The 23,848-nt window shown below is 32.6% G+C and overlaps 3 protein-coding genes across 7 annotated transcripts in view; 1 reads left to right on the forward strand and 2 right to left on the reverse strand.

Annotated features, from left to right (window-relative positions):
- Positions 1-63: 63 nt before the first annotated feature.
- On the reverse strand, positions 64-3,883 carry ND-51 (NADH dehydrogenase (ubiquinone) 51 kDa subunit). The gene is made up of 7 exons (XM_081984882.1): positions 3,724-3,883; positions 2,303-2,530; positions 1,361-1,653; positions 1,077-1,307; positions 791-1,023; positions 561-733; positions 64-503 (listed from the first exon to the last, which is right to left on the reverse strand). The coding sequence occupies exons 1-7, from the start codon at positions 3,764-3,766 to the stop codon at positions 268-270; spliced, it is 1,437 nt and encodes a 478-aa protein (XP_081841008.1). The 5' UTR covers positions 3,767-3,883; the 3' UTR covers positions 64-267.
- Positions 3,884-13,282: 9,399 nt separating this feature from the next.
- Positions 13,283-18,429, forward strand: LOC145732551 (uncharacterized). Its single transcript, XM_081984892.1, has 2 exons — positions 13,283-13,586; positions 14,977-18,429. Exon 2 carries the CDS (start codon positions 14,978-14,980, stop codon positions 15,959-15,961), a length of 984 nt encoding a protein of 327 aa, XP_081841018.1. The 5' UTR covers positions 13,283-13,586; position 14,977; the 3' UTR covers positions 15,962-18,429.
- A 13-nt stretch (positions 18,430-18,442) lies between these two features.
- chinmo (Chronologically inappropriate morphogenesis) overlaps positions 18,443-23,848 on the reverse strand; it is a 32,225-nt gene continuing 26,819 nt past the window's right edge. For all 5 annotated transcript variants that reach the window (XM_081984886.1, XM_081984883.1, XM_081984887.1 and 2 more), the window contains exon 7: positions 18,443-23,684. In XM_081984886.1, the coding sequence (XP_081841012.1) occupies positions 23,458-23,684 (227 nt within the window). In that variant the 3' untranslated portion in view covers positions 18,443-23,457. The remainder of the gene's footprint in view (positions 23,685-23,848) is intronic.

The raw sequence follows: 23,848 nt of genomic DNA on the forward strand, positions 1-23,848 counted from the left end.
AAGAGGAAAAATGCCAGCCAGCACTTTTATTTTAGCCCAACCAATAAAATCGTCTTAACACAATTAAATAAAATTCAGTTATTATTTTATACTTATTACTTTACATAATTTGCCAACAAACAATTTACAGCCACCAACCCCAACAACCATAACGCTTTACAAAGGAATTAAACAAAAATTATCAAGTAAACGTTCGCGGGCAAACTAAGTAAACGATAATCGGCCTATGTATGTACAGAGAACAAAAACAATAATTTCACAATAGTATTACAAAGCGGCGCGTTGTTTTTGGGGCTGTGATTCCTGGAATTTTTGCATTCGTTCCTCTAGTTCCGGCCTGAAATGTCTGATCAGGCCCTGGATAGGCCAAGCGGCACCATCGGCCAAAGCACAGATCGAGTGACCTTCCACCTGTTTACTGATTTCCCATAACATGTCAATTTCTTCGGGTTTAGCGTTGCCGTCCACGAATCTGTAGATAATTTTATTCATCCAGTCTACACCTATAAAAACACAATATTTTAAATTACGAAAAAAAACTATAAATAAACTTAATATACCTTCTCTGCAAGGCGTACATTGACCACACGACTCGTGTTTATAAAACATGAGAAGTCTGGCTATGGCTTTGACAATGTCTGTTTGTTTGTTCATCACAATGATGGCCGCCGTTCCAAGACTGGTTTGGGCCGCTACTAAACCATCGAAATCCATTAAAACATCCTCACATACCCTGTTAACAAACATTTGTCAATATACTAACAAGCTAAAACAAAATAAAAAAACTGACTTTTTAGGAATCAAAGGTGTAGAAGATCCTCCAGGAATAATGGCCAACAAGTTGTCCCAGCCCCCAGTAATACCACCTGCGTGAATCTCGATGAGTTCTTTCAAAGGTATGCTCATTTCTTCTTCGACAGTGCAAGGCCTGTTCACGTGACCGGAAATGTTGAACAACTTGGTGCCGGAATTACGTGTTCGGCCAAAAGAGGCAAACCATACACCACCTCTACGGCAAATGGTCTGAAACATTAATTTTAATTAAATTGCAGTTTGCCGGTGTTATGAAAACTTACCGGAGCTACTGCCACTGTTTCTACATTGGTAACAGTTGTAGGACAACCAAACACTCCTACATCAGCTGGAAATGGGGGCTTCAAACGTGGTTTACCTTGTTTACCCTCAATGGATTCGATTAAGGCGGTTTCCTCACCGCAAATGTACGCACCAGCGCCGCGATGCATGAAAACGTCAAAGTCATAACCAGAACCGCAAGCGTTTTTGCCCAAATAACCAGCTTGATACGCCTACAAGAGATATTTACCTACAAACCAACTACTAACTCCTATCACAAACTTACCTCAGCAATTGCTACTTGCATGTTAGAAGCTTCATTATAAAACTCTCCTCTGATATAAATATACGCAGCTTTGGCTCCCATAGCACGTCCAGCAATCAGACATCCTTCAACCAGTTTGTGTGGGTCGTGTCTCATAATTTCCCTATCTTTGCAAGTACCCGGTTCTCCTTCGTCGGCGTTTACTACCAAGTATTTAGGACGACCGTCACCAGGTTTGTTCATAAAGGACCACTTCATTCCTGAAGGGAAACCAGCACCGCCTCTACCACGTAATCCTGATGTTTTCACTTCATCTACCAGAAATTACAAGACTTAACCAGATATTACAAACATTTCCAGCAAAAAGAACATATTTTTCATTTCAGTAAAAGACTGCTAGAAGTGTTAAAAGAAAGAAGAAAAGAAAATTTTAATAACAACCTGAAGTTGATGTAGAGAAATTTTAAGCCAAGATTTTTATTATCAGATGACTAATGAGTTTAGTAGCAATAATTTAATAAATAACTCTGTTTCATAATAAATGGACTTAAATAAACTGGCAAAACTTGAAATTAACTGTCTCTAGACACCCTGTATAGTTCTATCTGTCGATGGAGATGACTTAAAATTATGTAAGATATAATATGGTATCTACACCTGACTTAGAATTACAGCCTTAATTCAAGCTTGAGCATTGCTGTCTCGCATTTTTCATAAAAATCAATATTTCTTGACACACAGGAAGTGACTTTGAGTTTTGATATCAAAGTCAAAATACTTATCACATCTTTCTTGACCTGTTGCAATCTGTTTACAAGGCTGGAATGAAAAATTAAAAATAAATACAAATTGCTTAATTAAATGCTGATTTCTGACAGTTAAACCCATTAAAATCACCCAAAATTTGCATTGAAAATTTAAATGGTTTACCAGATATTATACTTTATTAACTGTAATAATTACTTATAATCCAGTCAGCTCCTTTTATCAAAATTTCCTTGGTTTTGTACCAATCTCCTCTTTTCATGGCCCCCTTAAGTCTCCAGTCATATTTGCCATACAAGTTTGTAAAAACTCTGTCTTGATCAGCTAAAGGACCAAATTTCGTTTTGGTTTGAGGTGGCGGTGTTCCTGGCGGAGGAGCCGACGATAGAGGACGAAGACTGAACTGAATGGTGGCTGATGGACAACCTTAAAATAATCAGATAAAACTCACTAACCAGGCATTAAGAATGTTTATTAATTTACAGAAAAATGTGGAAATTTCAGTTAAATGTTTGTTACAAAATACATATAAATATCAGAAAACCACCACAACACCAGTCTTGTCATGTGATTTTTTTATTAAGTAGGTAGCACTTCTTTTTGTTAAAAATCACACATTGATCAGTCAAATGAGTTGTTCCAAATTCTACTAAATCTATATCTGACAGTTTTAGTCAAAATGGTTTAGTAATCAGGACTAGCACTGTCTAGCAGCAGCTATTACAAGACCAAATTTACCTTCTAATTGTCAATCAAATGAAGATGGAATGATGATATTTTAACTACTAAAAATAACCTCTTTTTGGTATAACCTTTTGAAAAAAGACAATAAAATTACACTTAATGTTATAAAGGGTTGAATCAGTTCTTTGCCAACTATTACAGATAACAATAAAACATTTCTTTTTTTCAGAAGAAGCTTTACCTTTCATAAAACCAATAATCTTTGCTCCTCAACTTTTAAAAATAATAGACTTAAATTCAGCTTAACATTAACATAAGTAAATAAGCAAAACATGAATATTTTATTATCTCTTCTTGCATGCAATATTCAATACTACAATAAATGACATTCACTGAGTTTGTAAATGCACTTAAAATGCTCTAGGCCCAAGTGTAGACAACATTTTTTGCAAATTATGCCTTTATTGGACTTTAAAATAGTCTTCAGAGCTGACAAACTTAGTAAATGTAAACACTAAACACAAATTCTGCTAGATTAAGTTGATCACTAACACAGGACACTGATGTACCACTGAAAAGCATATTTGTTGCAATATTAGTGTGTATTGTTAAATGCCAAATATTATGTCCTCAATCAACTGAAGAAACTAATAACAAAATAAACAATTCATAAACTATGGAATAAAGTGGTGTTGACAAGGTGCCAAAAAGTTTAGCTCTTGGGGCACCTTCCAAAACTCATAATTTATAGGTACCACACTTACAGCCGCATTTTTTGGTTGGGTAAATACACTGATACTTAATAAAACTCTAAATAAATTAAAAATTGAGTAGTTTGTTCCAGTTATGTAATAAAAAATACACTCTAAGGGTGTACTGTTAAACCACCTGAAATCATTGCAATGGTTAATTCTAGATAGCACAAAAATACGTACCATTTTTCAGCAAAGCTGCCTTCGATATTATACGATTTGCCATCAGTTTAGTAGCGTGCTGTAACGAAAAATTCGATTAATTTGTGATTACCACTTACTGGTCAACCACAAATTTTGTCCTGTCCTGACACTTGTCAACAAACGCAAAAAGGACAAAGTGACAGTGCTGACGTGTGACGTGACGTCGTCTGTCAGAACGAGAACGTTCATATACTAGCAGCCCGTTCATATACCTACACATAGAAATGAACCCTAAAATATGTTCTGTTAAGGCTAATTTTCTGTACAAAATTTATTTATGCTTAAAACTTTAAACATTGTCAGTTCTTTAATATGTCCTTATAGGTACAGTCCATTTGCACTCAGATAATCAAAATTGATCCTAATATTTGGTTGTATATGTCGAGTCCCCTAGATTCAAATCTGGATATCTTGCTGTCCAGTATATTTAGTTATAATGTATTGCTGCTAACCGCATACAAAATGAATTAACAATTTCCCAACAAATAAATAATCATCAACAAGACTCATATTATATTTGTTAATAATGAGTTTACTTTTTACTTGAGTGTTTATTGTTGTGGTCTTCACGTGAGTGCTTCTAAGCACACTTTTACTACTTAAAGCAGTCGAAATCTCCCTACCTGTCAAAGATTAATTTCAAACTTTCTACATAAAGAATTTCATACAAAACTATGAGTTATTACCTTCAAAACGCACCATCAGATGCCGGAAAAGGGTAACAAGCCCTGAAATTTCTTTTCCCCTATTTTTTTATTAAATCCTTTCGGTACGCCAAAGATGACCGTAAAAACTGCAATAAATATCTATCGACAGATCAGCAAAAAGGGTTACGAATGCTATACAAATGTTTAAAGAGAATTAGTCACGATCGAAAATTTAATGTTTCGAGAAAAATTACGACAGAAAATTTTATTGCCGTTTCACCTTTCTTATATTTAGAGCAGATGGTCGAAATTTTACTGAATATTTTTGATATTCAAAGTTATTTGTGTGTAACTAATCCACAATAATGAAAAATTGCTTTATTTTCTGTTAATTAGTCTATCAATTTTAAAAATTAAAGCGACATAATTTAGGTTTACAGTGAGTGCAGTTTTGGAAAACTTTTATTTCATTTAAATTAAAATTTAATATAAGATAAACTTTGTAATAGTTTTTAAGACTTTATGACTTAATTTTTCCTGCTGACAGGATCACTTTTATGTCGTATATAGTTCGGTTTTCTAAACTATTTTTTATTTAATTGTTCAACCAAATAAAGTGTAATGAGTAGATTTTAAGACAGTAAATTAAATTACTATTTTGTTCATTGTTACAGTTACAAATTTGTTATAAAGTTACACTTACCTAACAGGTAAACGTATAGTCCTTTATCGTAATAACGTTCAACAGGTTGTTGGTGCATATATCCCGCTCATTTTAGTCACCGTTAATTACTTTGAACGTGACTAAGTTAATTTTTGTTGTAATTTATTGAGTAATTATTTAAATAATTTAATTTATATTCTTTAGTTGGTTCGTTACATTAAATTTATTGAAATATTAATAGCAGGCTGGATTATTGGTTAAGTGCGAAATACCAATATAAAACTATATCCTTATTGTAAGAAGACACAAATAATGGGTAACAGTGATTATCTGGCTGTTATCGAACAAACCAGTAAGCTTCATGAGTGATTTGTAAATAATTGTATCAATTAATTCAAATAACATAATAGGAAAATTACATATTATGTTTAGCTTCTGGTTATTAGCCCCCCGAGAAGCACGTGCTGCGTGTAATTTTTTTTGTGAAAAAAAAACACCGAAAATTTAGGGTTTCTTCATATTGAATCCACCTAAGCAAATAGAGATATGATTTTAATTAGCACCGATTCCTATTGAAAGTTATTTACTCGGGGGAGTTATGAAGACTTTAGGAACAAACCTTGTATCAATATTAATTTCAGTGCAACTTAATGGATTTTGTGCAAATATGTAATCGTTTGTGTTATTAAAAAATTAATTACCTTACAGACAACAAAGTGAAAGTCACATTTAGAACTTACACCAGTTTATGGGTAAAAAATTAAGAAATATATAGTTTAACGTAAGCAAAAGGAGAGGTAACACTGATCTTATGCTACTTTTTCAGGAACGTGCACTTTAATTAACTACAACAGGTTAGAAGTTTTAATAATCCTTAAATCTAGCCTTAAGTGGTTAATTACTGAGAATATAAAGCAAATATTTAATACTTATAAGGTCTGAACAACTTGGAGATCAAACCACTAAACACAACTAAATATTTTTGGAAGTAACAATAAAGCCAAAGAATTGTTTGGAAAACTAGTATCATTTTTCCAAATAATATTTTTTAAGACAAGTCTTTTTGTGGTATATTTCAAGTATTTGAGTGGAATTTTCTACAAGCCTGGAACTGTTAATAACAATAATAGATTAAAGGTCTGAGAAAGAGCAGTTGTTTATGCGAAGTTTACTGTAAAAATGAATGCGATAATTACAACGAGAAAATAAAAAAAGTTTATATGTTTTCATCAATGTTCTTACCAACATGACAATAAAAAATTACTTGCTTGAAATTTAGGTTGATTTAAGTTAATGAGTGTTATGGTCAAGCTGATGAAATATTTCTGTAATAAGTACGAACAGTAAATAAAGTTTAAAATAAAATAAAAGTTTAAAAATAAGGTACATTACACAGAAAAAACGTACGTTTTTGAACGTAAATTTAGCTAAAAACATGCAATTTTACGATTTTTGCTAAGGAAATTTTGATGTTGGCGATATTCAATAACAATATTAGTTTATTGTATACCAAAACGAATCCAATATGGCACCCATAAGAAAAATCAAAGTTTTGATGATGGTAACTAAGAACCTACTTCGGATTTAAAATATAACAAATAAGGTAAAGAGTAATTTATTTTCAATTTTTTCATCAAATATATAGATTTTTTTTTGGATATCTCCGGAAATACTGGAAAATTTTCAATTTTTAAAGCACCATTTTATTATTTAAATACTTATGTCAAATAACCTCTCCATGATGACGCTTTTAAAGAAAACTGACAAAAACTGAAAAAAATGCGAATGCAAGCTTGTATTGCAAGGTTTGGGCTTACTTACACAATTCCACAAATTCTGTATAATATAACCCTTTCCTTCACTACCGTGTACCAAAATTCAAAATTTCACTTGCTACTTGGTCACGTGTTGTTCAAACATTATCGAACTCTCTCTCTATGTATCGTTTGTGTTTATTTTGGCATGTTAAGTACCTTCGGACGTTTTAAAACCACCCCAACCCTAATCTCTTGTTAGTCATGAGACAATAGGGCAAAATTATCGGATTTTTAGGGCCGACAGTAAAGGCCCCCCGAGGCCCTTGTGGCCCCATTCTCTTCTCCATTATGAAACAGCTCAGAAAGATAAATAATAGCGTTTTATGAGAGTTCTAAGGGCCGCATAAAAAATTAGTACATCTTTTATTTAGTCTCGGTGGACAGCTTTAATACAAATTTTCAGATATTCTTTAATTAAACGAATTTTTTGCACCACCATCTGCACTGGATTAAAGAACAGGAGCAGAAATACAGCATCTGCTATAAAAAGTTTCAAAAATCCCAAAAACCGATAAAAAAGGCTTCTTTCAGCAAGGTAAAAAAATCTTTTCAAACACTTTCTGCCTCATAGGACCTATAAAGATTACAGTGGGGTCTAACACCTTTAATGTATGCAGCTTTACGTTTCAAATGATGTCACTTGGAATAATCACCAGGTAATGCTCCAGATAACGTTTAGGGGTGGAAATAATAGTTAATAGTGTTGCTAGTAGAACGAGGTTTTAAGCTATTTTTAATCTCTAGAATGTACTAAAGAAAAATCAAAAAGTATATTATGTAAAACTTCCCAGATGTGGATCGCCAGACATAAAAAATCTCTGGATTCTCTCGATTGAAATCACCCATCATTAACATACATTAAATAGTAATTTCCAAATTGTGGACATTTGTAACATATTTCGTACTACATATTGAGTACAGTAATAAGCGGAAAAGTTTGATTTCATGCCAACAATGAACCGTATACCTACACAAATCAAAGCCAAAATCAGAAACACGAAACGTAGTGCAGCTGTCCCGATCAACAGACCAGAACAACCCCATTTCTCTTCCTGAGGGACGTAAATATACCTTTGGGCCAGGATTTCAGTCTTTTATGGTTGTTGAGCCAACTTTTATGAGGCTGCTTATTATAGGCAAGCAAATGGCTGTAGGTTATTGCTAAATACTAAATAGAAAGGTTCTTGTGTGTGTTGATCAATTATGCTCTCTTGATTTTCAATGTTAAAGTTTGGTTATTTCCACAAGACATGATAGATAAATAAAATGATTTTTTTTTTCAGTTAAATAAAGTTGAATAGTTTTGGGACAATAAAGTTTCAGTACTTATGAGGTATTCGTCTAGAACCCAAACTTTTTACAGCTTTACCATGCAAATTAAAAATTATTGTAAATTCCATTCTGCAAACTATCAAAATTGCACTTTTATTTACACGCGCAACTTGACAATGTAAGACCAACTAAAGTACACATTGAGAGCGACCCAAACTTCAATGTTGCATACGAACAAAACCACCCCAAGTTAGAAAACTAACGAGGGCGGCATACAGGGGCTGAACAAAACGACAAAATTGTTATTAAACCTTTCATGCATACTGCGTATAATATTTTATTTGCAAAGACCAAAAAAACCACCCACTTGCTAATGAAAGAGTAATTTAGAGAAGTTTTAAATTTGAAAGTTTTTATTGAACAGTAGATTGTATGGAAATTTGTACGCCACTGTTTTTTAGCTACACTCCCTGTGTGCAGACTTTAAATGTTAAGGGGAGGGTCAAAGTAACTACCCCAAAAGCACCGGTTGCACCTGTTCGGTTAATACTACAGATTTGACATTGAGATTTTAACGCTTATCAGTTTTATTGGTCTGCGTGGTCTGTTGGTTTTGATACTTTATTTAAAAACCATTAACTTTCTCAAATTTTTTAAAAAATGTAGAATGTATTTTACAGAATTATTTTGCTCCATGGATGTCCTAAAATATCTAACAAATGAAGTTTTTTCGTGCTTTTATTGCAAATTCCAAATTTTTACATTATTTAAATTTTGGTTGAATAAAACAAACAATATAATTTAGATATTATTTTGAACGATACATTTAGTTCTACATTTTATCGATTTCTCTAAACCTACGTTCACAATAATTTAAATTTAAAATTAGTTTTTGTAAGCACACTTTAAAATTTTATAAGTGATAATTACAATTACTGGTATTAGCATTAAGCACAGTGAAAATTTTACGATTAAAATATGCAAAGTAGCTTGAAGAGTGCACCAGCCATTACTCAAATAGTTTCGACATCAAAAAACGTACGCCCTAAAAGGGTTGTATTCAAAACGCCCTTCGGTTCTTTATCCCCGGTTTAACCGTGCAGAATTTAAACACCTTGTCCCGCATTTTTCATGTTCGTATAAGCATTTGTATGTGTACGTAACCTTACAATGGAGCTTTTACGCTCGTTACATCGTTAAGCTTTTAAATCTATAAAACAAGCTCATTGAAAATGTTCGTTACGTCACAGTTCAAAATTTGTGACAACTTAAGCAGTTTTAAGTGTTAAAATTAATTTTTAACACTTAAAACTGCTCTAATTGAGAATTAGTTCTATAATGTGTAATTTGTGGTAATTTTTGTTTCGTAACTAGATACAAGTAAAGGTTTACAGTTTCTCTTTTTCTCTGTGTACCATTTATAGAACCAAATTAAGGACACCCTGTATACGTGAATTAACTGAGGACTTTTCCAAACTTTTGTTTTTTTTTATGTCACTCAACAACTTTTAAATTTATAATATAATCTAAGTTTATTGAAAATTTACGTTACGTCACAGTTATGTTAATTGGAAACAACTAAAAAAGTTTTAAAAGCTTATGTTATTAGCTTATACTATGGCAGTACAAAATGTCATTCTAGACGACTCTGGCACTTTTAGAAATCTGATGGGAAGCTGAAGAAAATTTTAGAGGCTTTTGGCAGTACAAAATGCCACTCTAGAGAGGCACTGTTAAAAGTTCCTTGAAATGGAACATGACATCTGGGAGTACAAAATGAGATTCTATTGGGCTCTGGCACTTTTAGAAATCTCTTGGAAGGCTGAAAATGGTTTTAGAAGCTTCTGGCAATACAAAATTCCATTCTAAAGGCCTGTGGCACTTTTAGAAGTCTCTTGGAAGGTTAGAAATGGTTTTAGAAGCATCTGGCAGTAAAAATAAGATTCTATTAGCCTCTAACACTTTATAGAAATCGCTTGGAAGGTTGAAAATGGTTTTAGAGGCTTCTGGCAATACAAAATGCCATTCTAAAGGCCTGTGGCACTTTTAGAAGTTTCTTGGAAGGCTAAAAATGGTTTTAGAAGCATCTGGCGGTAAAAAATGAGATACTATTTGCCTCTGGCACTTTTAGAAGTCACTTGGAAGGCTAAAAATGGTTTTAGAGGCTTCCGGTAGTACAAAATACAATTCAAGAGGCTTCTAGCACTTTTAGAAGTTTTATAGGAAGCTTAATAAAGTTTTAGAGGCTTCTGGCAGTACCTACAAAATGCCGCTCTAGAATCCTCTGGTATTGTTAGAAGTTTCTTGAAAAACTAAAAATGGTTTCAGAGACATCTGGCAGTACAAAATGCTATTTTATTAGCCTCTGACACTTTTAGAAGTCTCTTTGAAGGTTGAAAATGATTTTAGAAGCATTTGGCAATACAAAATGCCATTCTAAAGGCCTGTGGCACTTTTAGAAGTTTCTTGGAAGGCTAAAAATGGTTTTAGAGGCATCTGGCGGTAAAAAATGAGATTCTGTTGGCTTCTGGCACTTTTAGAAATCTCTTGGAAAGTTGAAAATTCGGAAGGTTCTTCTGGCAATACAAAATACCATTCTAAAGGCCTGTGGCACTTTTAACAGTCTTTTGGAAAACTGAAACTGATTTTAGAGGCTTCTGGCAGTACAAAATGCCGTTCTACTAGAATGACTTCTGGCTAGAATGGCATTCTAGCAGCCTCTGGCACTTTTACAAGTCTCTGCTCTAATTTAGAATGAGTTTGAAATGTAATGTGTGTAATTTGCGTACTTTTTCAGAATTCAAAAAAGTTTCAGTGGGAAAACTGGATAGAAGTACATGTATACAAAATCTCTTTTTCTGTTTAACTCAGTGTGTCATTTGTAGAACTAATTTGAGAACACACTGTATACATAATTGTTTTTTGCTTTTTTACAGGTCGGCTTTTAAACTACCCGCAATCTGTTGGTTTCTATTAGTAGTGTTTACATTCTATTAACGTTCCTAATTAACTAACGCTTTAGGGTCTCTGGACCCTAAAGACACTGACCTAATTTGTTGGAGAAATTCCAAATATTGATAAAACTTTTTTCGGTAATTCTATATTCCGGTCAGATATGTCGGCGAAAGGACCCAACGGACAGATGGCCATAAACTCGAGCACAGTGGAAATTTAATTATTCAAAGGGAGCAAATAATTGCTATTGGCAATCAGTGGGGTGCCCGAGCAGGACTTTTGTACTAGGAATGGTCCAAACTAACCCTTATGTGCTTACGTGTTAAGGAAGGGTGGTTCTGAAGAAGGCAGAGGGTGAAAACGTGACGCCAACGAACGCATTTCATGCGAATCAAACATCTACTTGACTGCATTGCCATGAATAAATAATTTGAGTTGGTTTGTTTAGGTTTAATTAAGTGATTTGGAACTTCTAATTAATTGCTTGTTGACTTTTTTATTCATATAATGTTAATTTGCTTTCTTTCTATATAAGTTCTAGTGCAAGCAGAATTACTTCTTCTCGATAAAACAAAAATTTTTACGTAATTTTTCTCTATGAGCTATTTTCCCACGAGAATGGAACACTTCACATAATCTACTTCAAAATCTTAACAAAACAGCTAACACCTTTCAAATTACTTCTTTAGAATAACACTAAATTTTTTTAGAGATTTAAGTACCATAACTTAAGTGTGGAATCTGTAACCACGCGCACGTGCCAGACACGTGTCCAGAACATTTGTGTATGGTATCTTTTACCGCACGTGACCGACACACTTTCAGGAAAGTGTCGGTTACTCTATTAACTCAATTGTCACTCTTTTATTAGGCTATTAGTGTATGGGTGTGAACTAATCATACTTTTTTTTAGACATACTGTAAAGTGGCCGATGGAAAAAATCCAATGTTGGTTTTGCCAATGTTAAGATAAAATAAAAACCAGGGCAAATGACGGTTACGTCATCGTTTCTGCAGTTATGACAGCTGTCACGTGAGGCAAGAAAAGTATGAAAGGGTTTTTTTTACGTTAGGACTGTCAAATTTGACTATAGTCTGAGCTGTAAACACAACTTCCAGTGCAATTCCTCAAAGAAACACAATTTTTTGGTATTTTATACTTTAAAGTCACTGGTGAAGGAGTTTTAAGCATTATGACAGCTGTCACCTGACGCTAGCAAAGTAGTAAAGTGTTCCTTAACATCACAACTGTCAAATTTGGCTTCATGGAGCTTTAAAGACAACTTCCAGTGTTATTTCTCAAATTAGCAACTATTTGTAGTAATAGTTTCAGGTCACTGGTGGACGGGTTCCGACAGTTATGACAGCTGTCACGTGACGTGTAAGAAAAGTATAAGTGTTCTTTTAACGTCAGAACTGTCAAATTTGACTCCATGGAGCTGTAAAACTCCAACTTTACAGAGTGCTTTCTCCAAGAAACACATCTGCTTCTTAAGCTTGGTTTTGAAGAGCATTAGCCTTTTCTTTATCATTCTCTTGACTCCCTTAAATTAAACTTTCTTGGCATTTTCTCCAAAAATAAATTTCTGAGAATTTTCTATCTCTAGTTGTATCTGAATGAAACTAAAGATCTTATCTGCAATACATGCGAGTCGCATATAGAAAATCTATCTTTACAATCAATTAACAAAACTGCGGGTAAATCCCTGAGGATTATCGCTATAGCGAAACCAGTAACAAAATAAAGTGAGGCACAAATCCGTCATAATCTCCTCATTGGGGGTGACTAAGCTGTATTGTCCTGACCCAGTCCTAAAAATATATAAGTTGCGCAAGATCTTGTCTAAATGGCTATTGTGCCTACGGATTTCCATAAAATTTGCAATTTCACGCCACTTGCAAACGGGAATTTTTAGGGTGGAAACGATGTATTTGGCAACCAATTTGTTATCGAAGAATTATGCGATTTTTATTGGCAGGATAATTTGATATATTCAGATGATTTGGGACTATAAATGATTTGAGTTTACGTGAAAATTATGTAAAATAAGCAGGTTTTAAGAAAATAACTTTATGTAAAAACTATAACGTCAAAAGAGTTTTGGAATGTTTTTCTACACTGTCTAGCAGATATTTACTACATTTTATTTAGTATTCTGCTGCTCTCTAACATTACTGAATTGACAACCGTTTTTGAGAAAAAATCAAACATTTTTGGCTGAAAAAAATTGTATCAATTTATGGGAACAATGCCCCTCCCAAACTAAACATCCGTTAACCAATGAATAGGTTGGCTTTATCCGTTAAATGGGAGTCTAAACGATGGAGGGGGCCAAGTTGGGTAAATCAGCCACCCCATTCCTGGGTTAGTTGGCAAAAAACCCCGTTGGTGTTCAACTGCATGATGTGTCCACGTGTTGACTGTCGAAAACCTGTGGTTTGAGTTCGTGATTTGTGTTGGATTACGATCAACTTGAATTTTTTTAGGTAAGTTTCAAATAAAACATTTTTGGTTTTAACCATCAAATTATATTTAGAAATGTACTAGTTTAGTAGAGCAATTTTTTTAGTCAGTAACTTAAATACAAAACAAAAATGTAGTTTTATATTAAAGAATGAAGAAGAAAAACTTCTGAAAATCTTCTGTGAAAAACATTTTTAAATTTTTCTAAAACTCTGTTTTGCAAAGTACGTCAATAAGCTGTCAATTTGTAGTATTTTTGGAAACTGGCTTCTGATCTGCATTCAGTGGAAATCCTTCTTAAAGTACTTACTTACTTACTTTGCTGTTTCATATAAAAAATAATAGAATTTCTGCAAAGCACTGAAGTGCTAAGACCCTCAAAAGGAAGTACAGCAATTCTGACAGCAGAAAGATATTAACAAAGCTTTTACAATTTGGCAGTTTAAGAATAGTAAATTCAACATTTTCTAACCGAATAGTCACAATATTTCAAAGCAAACAAACAAGAAGATTCACGTAACTAATTAAAATATAATAAGGAAACTTTGTATCCTCAGCTAGTCAAAAAACTGTTTTGTTTAACCATTTTTAAGTGAGAAAAACACTCTAAAAAATATACTTATCTATATCTCAGCTAGACAGTTTACATCAAATATGTCTTATCCCAGTTTATTGTAATAATTCAAAGTTGGTATAAAATTTCAATTATCAGGATTTAGAGATATTTTTAAATGATTTAGAGACAGTAAGAAGATTTCAAATAACAAATTTGACAACTTTATGCTATGAATTTAATAATACCCAAACAATTGTAGATATGTAAATGTTAGTAAGGAAAGTTACATTTTGCAGCACAAGTTTTCAATTTTACTGTTCCTTTTGGGTGCATTGAAAGGGTCAATTTGAAATTTTAATAATTAAAATAAGAATGATTTGATAATAGAAACAATTCTAATGATATGTTTCCAAAAAAAATCAAGTTCAAAAAGTTTTTCTTTAAATATGCACAGAAGGTAATATTTTACTGTAATCATAATATAACAACTGATACAGAGTGTTTCTTTGAGTGTTTCACTCCGTTCATGTAATTTTGATGGAACCAATATAGATTAAGAGAAAAATTCCCCTTTACAACATTTAGTTTGGTTAAGAAAGTGAATTTAACACATGTTTTAGTAGTTTAAACTGCAGTGTGTTGTCTTACAATGCTCAACATTTGTAATTATTAATTGAGGAGCAATAATCAGACAAAAGTGATTAAATCCATATTTTGGCTTTAAAATAGGATTTAATAAATTTGCTCAAAATGGATATCACTCCACTAAACAAAAGTCCTTATTGAAGTCAATTTTGAAAAAAAATAGATTTATCTGCTTTTGCCTGATTGTTCCTTAATTCTCAATTCATTTTCAGAATGAGTGATTATGCTGCCAGCTTCAAGTACGAGTCATCCTATGAAGACAGTTGCGATTCTGGTTTTGACTATTCCTACAGATCCGAAACAACCGAACCAAAAGATGACCGCAGCGACCTCTACGACATGGACCATGACTACTACACGCCAACAAAATCAGCAAACAATCCGAACTTTGATCCTGCTTTGTATAACAAATTTAATTCGGCATTTTACGACAGTCTGACAGAATTGGACAGACGACCATCAGTCCAACCAAGTTGTAGACGAAACTTGCTCAACGAGTTTAACCAGAACAGTCCTGTAGAGGGTATCACCGAGATTGATGTTAAAGACAAACCTAAAAAACGTTACGCCACTGGAAGAAATCGAGTATCCAGAGCCAAAAGTCCAACCCAAATTATGAGGATTAAGAGAGTGAGAAGACTGAAAGCTAACGATCGTGAGAGAAACAGAATGCATATGTTGAATGAAGCACTAGACAAGCTTAGATGTGTACTGCCAACTTTTCCTGAAGACACCAAGCTGACTAAAATCGAAACGTTGCGATTTGCGCACAACTACATTCATGCACTTTCGGAAGCTGCTAAGGATGTCGACAAGTACGCGACAGAAGACAGTATAATAATTAACGTTGGAAACATGACAGTTTCTATAAACAAAGAAGAAAACAGCATTATAAGCAAAGAATTTGATGACAGAAGAGCGACTAAACCAAATGCTTCGGTAATCAGTGGAAGCATTACAAACGCAAGCTTTATGCAAGACTACAATAACGCCATGTATAGCAGTAGTAATAGTGGATTTTTAAGTCCCACCGGGTCTAAAAACTATCAAAGACCGTATCAATGTGAAAATTTCAATTCGTATAGCACATATAATACTAGTTATTGCAACGATCAGTATTCCAGTCGGTTTAATAGTGGATACAACAATAACATAATGTATGACTTAAATGCGTACAATATGAGAGAACCAACGTAGCCTTATATGCAACATTTACTAAATCTGTTTGATGCAATATTTGATTTTTTTTTAATAGAATTAAGTGGTAAAATGTATAATTTTGCTGTAAGAGAGTGTTGTTATTAACAGTAATTTGGTCAATTCAGTCTAGTCAATAATGATGTGATTTTTTTATTTTATAGCTTAACGTATTTAAGACAAGACATATTTTTACATGAGAATAGTGAATTTATATGAATATTTTAATAAAGCACAATATTTTCTGAAGATGACTTTAATTACTGCAATTTGTTTTGTAAATTGCAATTTGCAACTAAATAATCTTCATTATTCCATTTTCTAGAAAGTTTTCCATGTCAGGTTGTCAATTATTTCGGAACTTGGGACACTCTAATACAACAATTTCCTCTGAAAAGGTTGAAAATTTTCTCACTTTGTTAAAATAGGGCGAAATTCTTAAGTAACTTCAGTTGAAATCAAAAAAGACCAGAATATTCAATGTTCTGTCCCTGGTGAACCGAACACGTAGAAACAATATACCTGAATAAAGCATACATTTTTATTAGTTTTTATAAGGAAAAAATGTACACCCCTTTTATGGGTGTAACTGAAATTTACTTGAAAGATTTTATTTTTCTATCATGGCTGTCATTAATTTGAAAAGTAATAAATCTGAATCACTACACTTTTCATGTACCCTCGGTATAGTAGGGAGACTGATGGACTGTAAAACTTCCAGGGATTAGTTTAGCCGTTCTTTACGAACATTTTTACTCTGTATTAAATTTTTTGAAACTTTCACCGTGTCTGAGTTACTTAGCAAAAACTGGTATAATTCAACAGATTTTCAAATCAGTTGAAGTTGTGATTTAAAATTTGAACATCCTGTAACTTGGTTGTTTTTGGGAGTTTAGAGAGATTAAACCACTCTAATTATCCGTCTTGAGCTCCTCTTTCCAGTAGTGTTGAGCAAAAAATTCTATCTGAAAAATTGCGTGCAGGGTGACCAAGAACAGTCAATCACCATACTTTTCATGCACACCCTGTATACTGGAAGCAAAAACGGCCCTGTAGATTTACGGTCTTGGGTTAAGCAGTTAATTAGAAACGTTTTTAGTCTCTTGCAATTTTTTTGTAACTTTTACCGTTTTCGAATTATTAGGAAAAACTAGTTTAATGCCACAAATTTTCAAATGAGTTGAAGTTGTGATTTGAAATTTGAACACCCTGTAATTTGGTTGTTTTTGGGAGGTTAAACCACTCAAATTAACCGTCTTGATCTCCTCTTTCCAGTGGTGTTGAGAAAAAATTATATCTGAAAAAATGCGTTCAGGGTGACCAAGAACAGTCAATCACCATACTTTTCAAGCACACCCTGTATACTGGAAGCAAAAACGGTCCTGTAAATTTACGAGGTTGGATTAAGGAGTTGATTATAGAAGCATTTTTGGTCTCTTGCAATTTTTGTAACTTTTACCGTTTTAGAGTTATTTAGGAAAAACTGTTTGGTGCAACAAATTTAGAAATAAGTGAAATTGTAATTTGAATACTGTTAAGGACAGTTAGGGACAAAATCGCCTGTAAATCCCACTTAGAGTAACCGAATCATGTTTTTAATCACATTTTTCGAATCTTCATTAAATTTGCTATTCAATTACCTGAAAAAAACCTTACAACATCAGGTAAAATCTTGGAGAAAAGTGGTGCAAAGTATACACTGCCAAAAGACGGGTTTAATGTATAGTTAGGGACCAAATCGCCTGTCAAATACACTTAGAGTGAGAAAATGACTATGTTTACCACATTTTTGGAATCCTCATTAAATTTCCTATCCAATAACCCGAAAAAACATTACAAAATTTGGTACAGTCAGGGAGAAAAGCGGTGTCAAAATTTGAACTTCCAGATATTCGCGATTTGGACTGATACACTAAATATGAGACTTTACCAATGCTTTCGACAGGGTATTCTGTAAATTGCTGATATACCACCCCTCAACAAAATGGTATTTATATACTAATTTTGACCTCAGGAATACGATTACGCTCTCAAATTGGCTTTAATTAGAACCATTTTTTTGGAATAGTTTGACTATGCTACACTATACCTACAAAATCTGTGGAAGAGGATATACTAAAATTTTGTATGTAAGTTTTGGGCTACATTTTTATGTTTGAAAAGACCTCCTAACTGTCATAAGAACCAAGTTAAGACCTGTCAAATTGTGTCACTTTCAATATTTCTAGTACAGTTACACTATTGTACTTCATGTTAAATATCTCGGTTTTTTGTGATTTTTTCAAGAAAATTGTTTAGTAAAAAAAAACAAAATTACGAGCTTGCTTTTTGACGTTTGAACGAACCTTCGAGCTGTCATAGTAATCCAGTTAGCACGTGTCAGATAAGGACACCTATTACCTTTAAAAGAAACAGAAGACAGTTTGGGGATTTTTTTATTTCGACTGGGGAAATCGAGTTGACCGCTGTGGCAAAACAAACTTTTAAACGACAAATGTTTATTAAAATCAATAAGTAAAACAGAAACATACATAGTACTTGCGTTTAAACTATATACAGTAAATTCCCATTTGTTTTATTTATACTCCTGTGGAGTGTAATTTTGTCGATGGTCCGTTTACATCGAATGCAGGTTTATTATTATTATTATTAAACTTACACAGTATTCACATATAGAGGATATTGTGACAATGTAACGTTTAAGTTAACGAGGAACACACAGCTCTGTGATGGTTTTACATTTAAGTAGTGGAATACATTTATAACATTTAATTTCTAAAAACTTTTACTAGAAGTCGAAAATAAAATTTTAGCAAAACAATTGCAGAACATAGTGCCTAATATGGACTCGGTAATATTTCTAAAAATATAAAAACTACTATCACGCATATTGTTGACATAAAAATATGTCCTCTTTTCTAACTAATGACGTTCCTGTACAATATTTTAGCCATCCTTCCGTAATACGGCAAATGTTCTTGCAATTGTGCACGCCTATATTTACAATCATATTTTGTTTTACCAAAAAACTTACCTAGACTCTGTTAGACTTATACACAGTATTGTGGAAGATAATTGAGGTAGATTTTTTTCAAGTATGAGGTAGATTGACTTATTTTATAACTTTATAATAGCAACTGCGTTAAGAATTTTTTTTTGGAAATACCATAACACTTACCCTATAAAAGACGATTGCTATATAATATTTTTAATATATCATTTTATGTGTAAACATTGCCACGAAGGGTACAACAATTTGTACTTTTTAAGATACTCCCTGAGATTTGCTTGCACTCTGAAAACTACATTTTAACATCCACATTAAACATCTAGGTAAGTTGTAGAAAGAACAATTATTATTTTACACACATATCGTTTTGTACTAGGATTAATTATTTTTATTATAAACACTGAGCAGAACACCCGTTTTTTATAGTACATAAATTTTGAGGTAGATTTTGTATATTTTGTACTTCTCCACTCTTCATATTTCCAAAAATAAAAATACCATAACAATTATTATTAATTTCAGTGCCACATATTTACAAATTGTGATGTGTGTGTCTATTACACTTCTTTTATGTATTTGACCATTTAATGCATTCCACACTTTAGTTCATTATGCAACTATGTTGAGGTATTAGTATATTAAATTTATACTTAACATGTAGATAACAGCACGTAGGATGAACACTCTGTGTAAATAACTTACTATTATGTCCCTGAACAGTTTACCTGAGATAAATAAGCCTTATTGCGTAAAATGCTATGTTTTCCATGTGTGTATTTATAGGCAGCTATACTAAAAAAATGTTGAGAGTTTTGAACTAAACCGTGTTTTGCGATGATGTTCAATTAGAATAAGCCACACAACATTTTACCATCAAATTCAACAACATTAATAATGTGAACTACCTATTTTTGAGATTATTAATTAACATTTAATACGTACGATTACAAGTAGGGCCAAATTACCATATTCCTTTTATCAGTCGACAGCAAGTATTTTTTTAATTAAACATTGCATTGCCACACATTTCAAATGAAATTTTACCAAACTTGAACACCAAATGATTAACAAATTTTATTTTTTTTTTTGATTAAAGGTCCGTCACCTTACACCGAATATTAATTTGTACATACAAAATAAACCTTAACATAAACAATAAAAACTAAACCGAATTTGATATCCGCCTTTTTATAAAAGGGTTTCCTACAGAACTAAAATGCTTAAAAACTAAGTCGTAGCTAAATAACGAACCCTGAATGTATAGTTTTAAATATTGAATCTTAAATGGCTAAGTTATGCTTTAAATCTAGAATATTTACCCGTATTACACTTACAAAAAAAACGCACTCATTTCACTTAAATGCGAAAGAGCACAAAACTGTAATAAATAAAAGCTATTTCCCTGCCGTATCTATGGAAGTATTATAAGTTATTAGGTACTAAAATGTAAAGTAAAAAAATCACAATGTGGCCAATTGCAAATAATTGGTGATGGAACTGGTATGAATTGAACGAACTGTGGGTATGAAGATGACCAGATCTATTTTAAAATGGATCAGATGACAAAAGTCCTTTCACTTTTAAGTTATTCAATGAACATGTAATGATAGTATTACCCACGACACGAGCCGAAAGCAAGTATTGTAAATCGTCGAGTGAGTAATATTCAATACATGCAAGTGGAATATTATACTTTTTCCACGACTCTTTATGGTATAATTGTCATTTAGCGCCTATTGGAAAAATCATAGTAAATTAAGATGACGTAACAATGTAAATCAAGTTTAGGAATAACACTATGAATTTATGTACATAAAAGAAATATTTTTAATTTGACAAATGAAGAAGCACGTCTCAACACGTCTGATACCGACAACTTTGCAAAGTATTATTATACAATATATTTATAGAAATTGATTTTTACAATTTTTACCGTATCATTATTGCGTTGTTTTTTAATTTTCAAAAATTTTCAAAATTGAAAAAAAAATTGTTTTTTTTTATGGAAATTGATTCTCCATAATTTTTAGAGTCATCTGAGATTGATTTGCAATTTCTAACTTGTCATTTTTGCGTTGTTTTTTCATTTTCAAAAATTTTTAAAATTTTTCAGTGACTTGAAACTACAAAATTAAAAATAGTTGCTAATTTCAGAAAATTACACTGGAACTTGTGTTTAAAGCTCCATGGAGCCAAATTTGACAGTTGAGACGTTAAGGTAGACTTTAATACTTTGCTTGCGTCAACCAGTGTTAAACTGTAATTCTTGCAAATTCTAAGCAAATTTTGACAGTTTTGATATTAGTGACAAATATCACATGGTTTTTTGAGGATAATTTAGCTAGGCAGTCACGTGACCTCTGTCAAAATAACTGTCATAAATCGTAGAAATACGTTTTGTATCGAATGCTGCAAGAAAACTTTTCTAAACCCTGATTTTTGCAACGTTTGAGCACATAGTTTGACAGTGTGACAGTCAGAGACAATATTGCTTTCAAATCCACTTGGTGTGAGAAAATGACTGTTTTTAGTACATTTTTGGAATCGTTATTAAATTTCCTATCTAATAACCTGAAAAAACACTACAAAATGTTGTACTGTCAGGGAGAAAAGCGGTGTGAAAGTTTGAACTGCGAGAAATGTAGTTTGAAAGGACTGTCAGAGACAAAATCGCTTGTAAAATCCATTTAGAGTGAGAAAATAACTGTTTTAAGTACATTTTTAGAATTTATTAAATTTTCTATCTAATAACCTGAAAAAACACTACAAAATTTTGTACTGTCAGGGAGAAAAGCGGTGTCAAAGTTTGAACTGCGAGAAATATAGCTTGAAAGGACTGTCAGAGACAAAACCGCCTGTAAAATCCATTTGGAGTGAAAAAATGACTGTTTTTAGTACATTTTTGGAATCGTTATTAAATTTCCTATCCAATAACCTGAAAAAACACTACAAAATTTGGTACAGTCAGGGAGAAAAGCGGTGTCAAAGTTTGAACTGTCTGAAAAAGTAAAATATTTACTTAAATAAGGTAATTTCCCCATCACTAGTAAATTTGACAAGTAAAGAAGCAATGTTCACAAACGGTTATATTCTAAACATTTATTTGGTCACGTCACTTCAATTTACTTTGATTTTTGCTATATATTGGTCGTGTCGGTTATGGACTGAACCAGTGAGTTATAGCAGTGACGAATTTCTCATTACTCACAGATAGATAGTAGGTGTATCTATTCAAAATTAGTGAGTAATCGGCATATTATTAAACAATCGTAGAAAAATGTACTTATTTTATTTACGGTCAAACAAAAAGACTTTTTATTTGTTAACATTATTGAATTATTGAAAGGCAGTGGCTTGAGGTAGTAGGTAGTATAAAAGTAGAAACTGTTCTATGTATTGCACTGACCAACAAATTATTGAAAAATAACTTTGCCAAAGTTGAAATTCCTTGGCAAGACTGCATAATCTGCGTACAAAACTTTAGCAAAGTTTTTTTTTATACCATTCGTCAATCCATTAATAAACTTTTAAATAATCCCTGAATAGTAGACTTAATTCTATTTGTAAGTTAAACTAGAAACTTGTCATGTAAAATGAGGTAGACGAGTTACAACCCAAGGCGCTGACAACAATAAGGTAAATTAGAACTTCACCCTTAACAACAAAATACTGCGTTCTAATTTGCCCGTAGTGTTATTTTAATATTATTTTAAAACATAAATGACTATGACACCCGTAAAAGAATATTATTTACAATGACAAATACTGTTATGAAATTTGTTGCAGAATTATATTGACTAGTACCGCTTTTTGTTGAAAATATTGATTTTATTCGGTGGAGACCGTTACTATACAATCCAAGCAATCACTCAGGGTTCTTAAACAAAATACAACTTATTATATTTTCTTTTAGTTGAGCCAGAAGACAAATGTCTGAATCGAGCTTATAGCCAAACAGTGGACAAAATCAGAAAACATAATAAAGCATTCATTGACTACAATCTAAATTATCTTGAGCTAAAAAGGCTTTCTACAAGTTTTACTCGCATATATCATAGTATCTATGACTAGCGGATATAAAATATATATTTTTAACTGGAATTTTATTCCATAACTTAAAAAAATAACAAATAAAACGAAATTCAAAAAGTGGCCTTTTCAGCGATAATTTTCTGGTTAACAAACACGTACCCTACCAAACGCTCCCTCTATTATTTGTAGAGAGGATATAACCTTTCCTATATTAGCTTTAGAATAAGTACAACAAAACATTGTTTAACTGCAACAAATAAACAAAAACGTTTGTACCATATTACACTTAATATGAATTACTACAAAAAATCCTTGTAGCAGTAGTAAAAATAAACATCCATTTACCCGTAATAATCTTCGCACCCGTCTTCAAATTGTATGTAAATTAGCGGAACAAACGATGTTCAACAACGTTTTGTCCGCCAATTTCCTCCTCAGGTATCCATTGTAATAATTAAGGATTCAGCACTTGCTGTTGTTGCTGATTGTGGAAAGCCTTTAAGCTGAGTTCAGTTTTGTGTTCTCGCGCTATGTGACGTCGTACCGTGTTGTTCCTTGTGAATGTACGAGAACAGAATGGACATGGTACTCGAATGCCTTGATGTCTTTGTCTTATGTGAGCCCTTAAGTTTGTTTCGTAGCCGTAGAGTCTTTCGCAGAAAGGACACTTTAATTTTTTACCTAAAAGTGTAAAAATAACAATTATCCTACGTTATCTTCATCAAAGATCTGAATAGTATATTACGTAATTATAGTGTTGCAAGAAACATTTTACGCACGAAGCCGCGTCGAAGCGACAATACTTTTCCTACGACCAAGTGTAAATTCCTGTTTTTGCAATTCAT

Source organism: Ips typographus, linkage group LG8 (genome assembly GCF_016097725.1).
Source record: "Ips typographus isolate SLU linkage group LG8, UJ_Ityp_2.0, whole genome shotgun sequence".
NCBI lineage: Eukaryota > Metazoa > Arthropoda > Insecta > Coleoptera > Curculionidae > Ips > Ips typographus.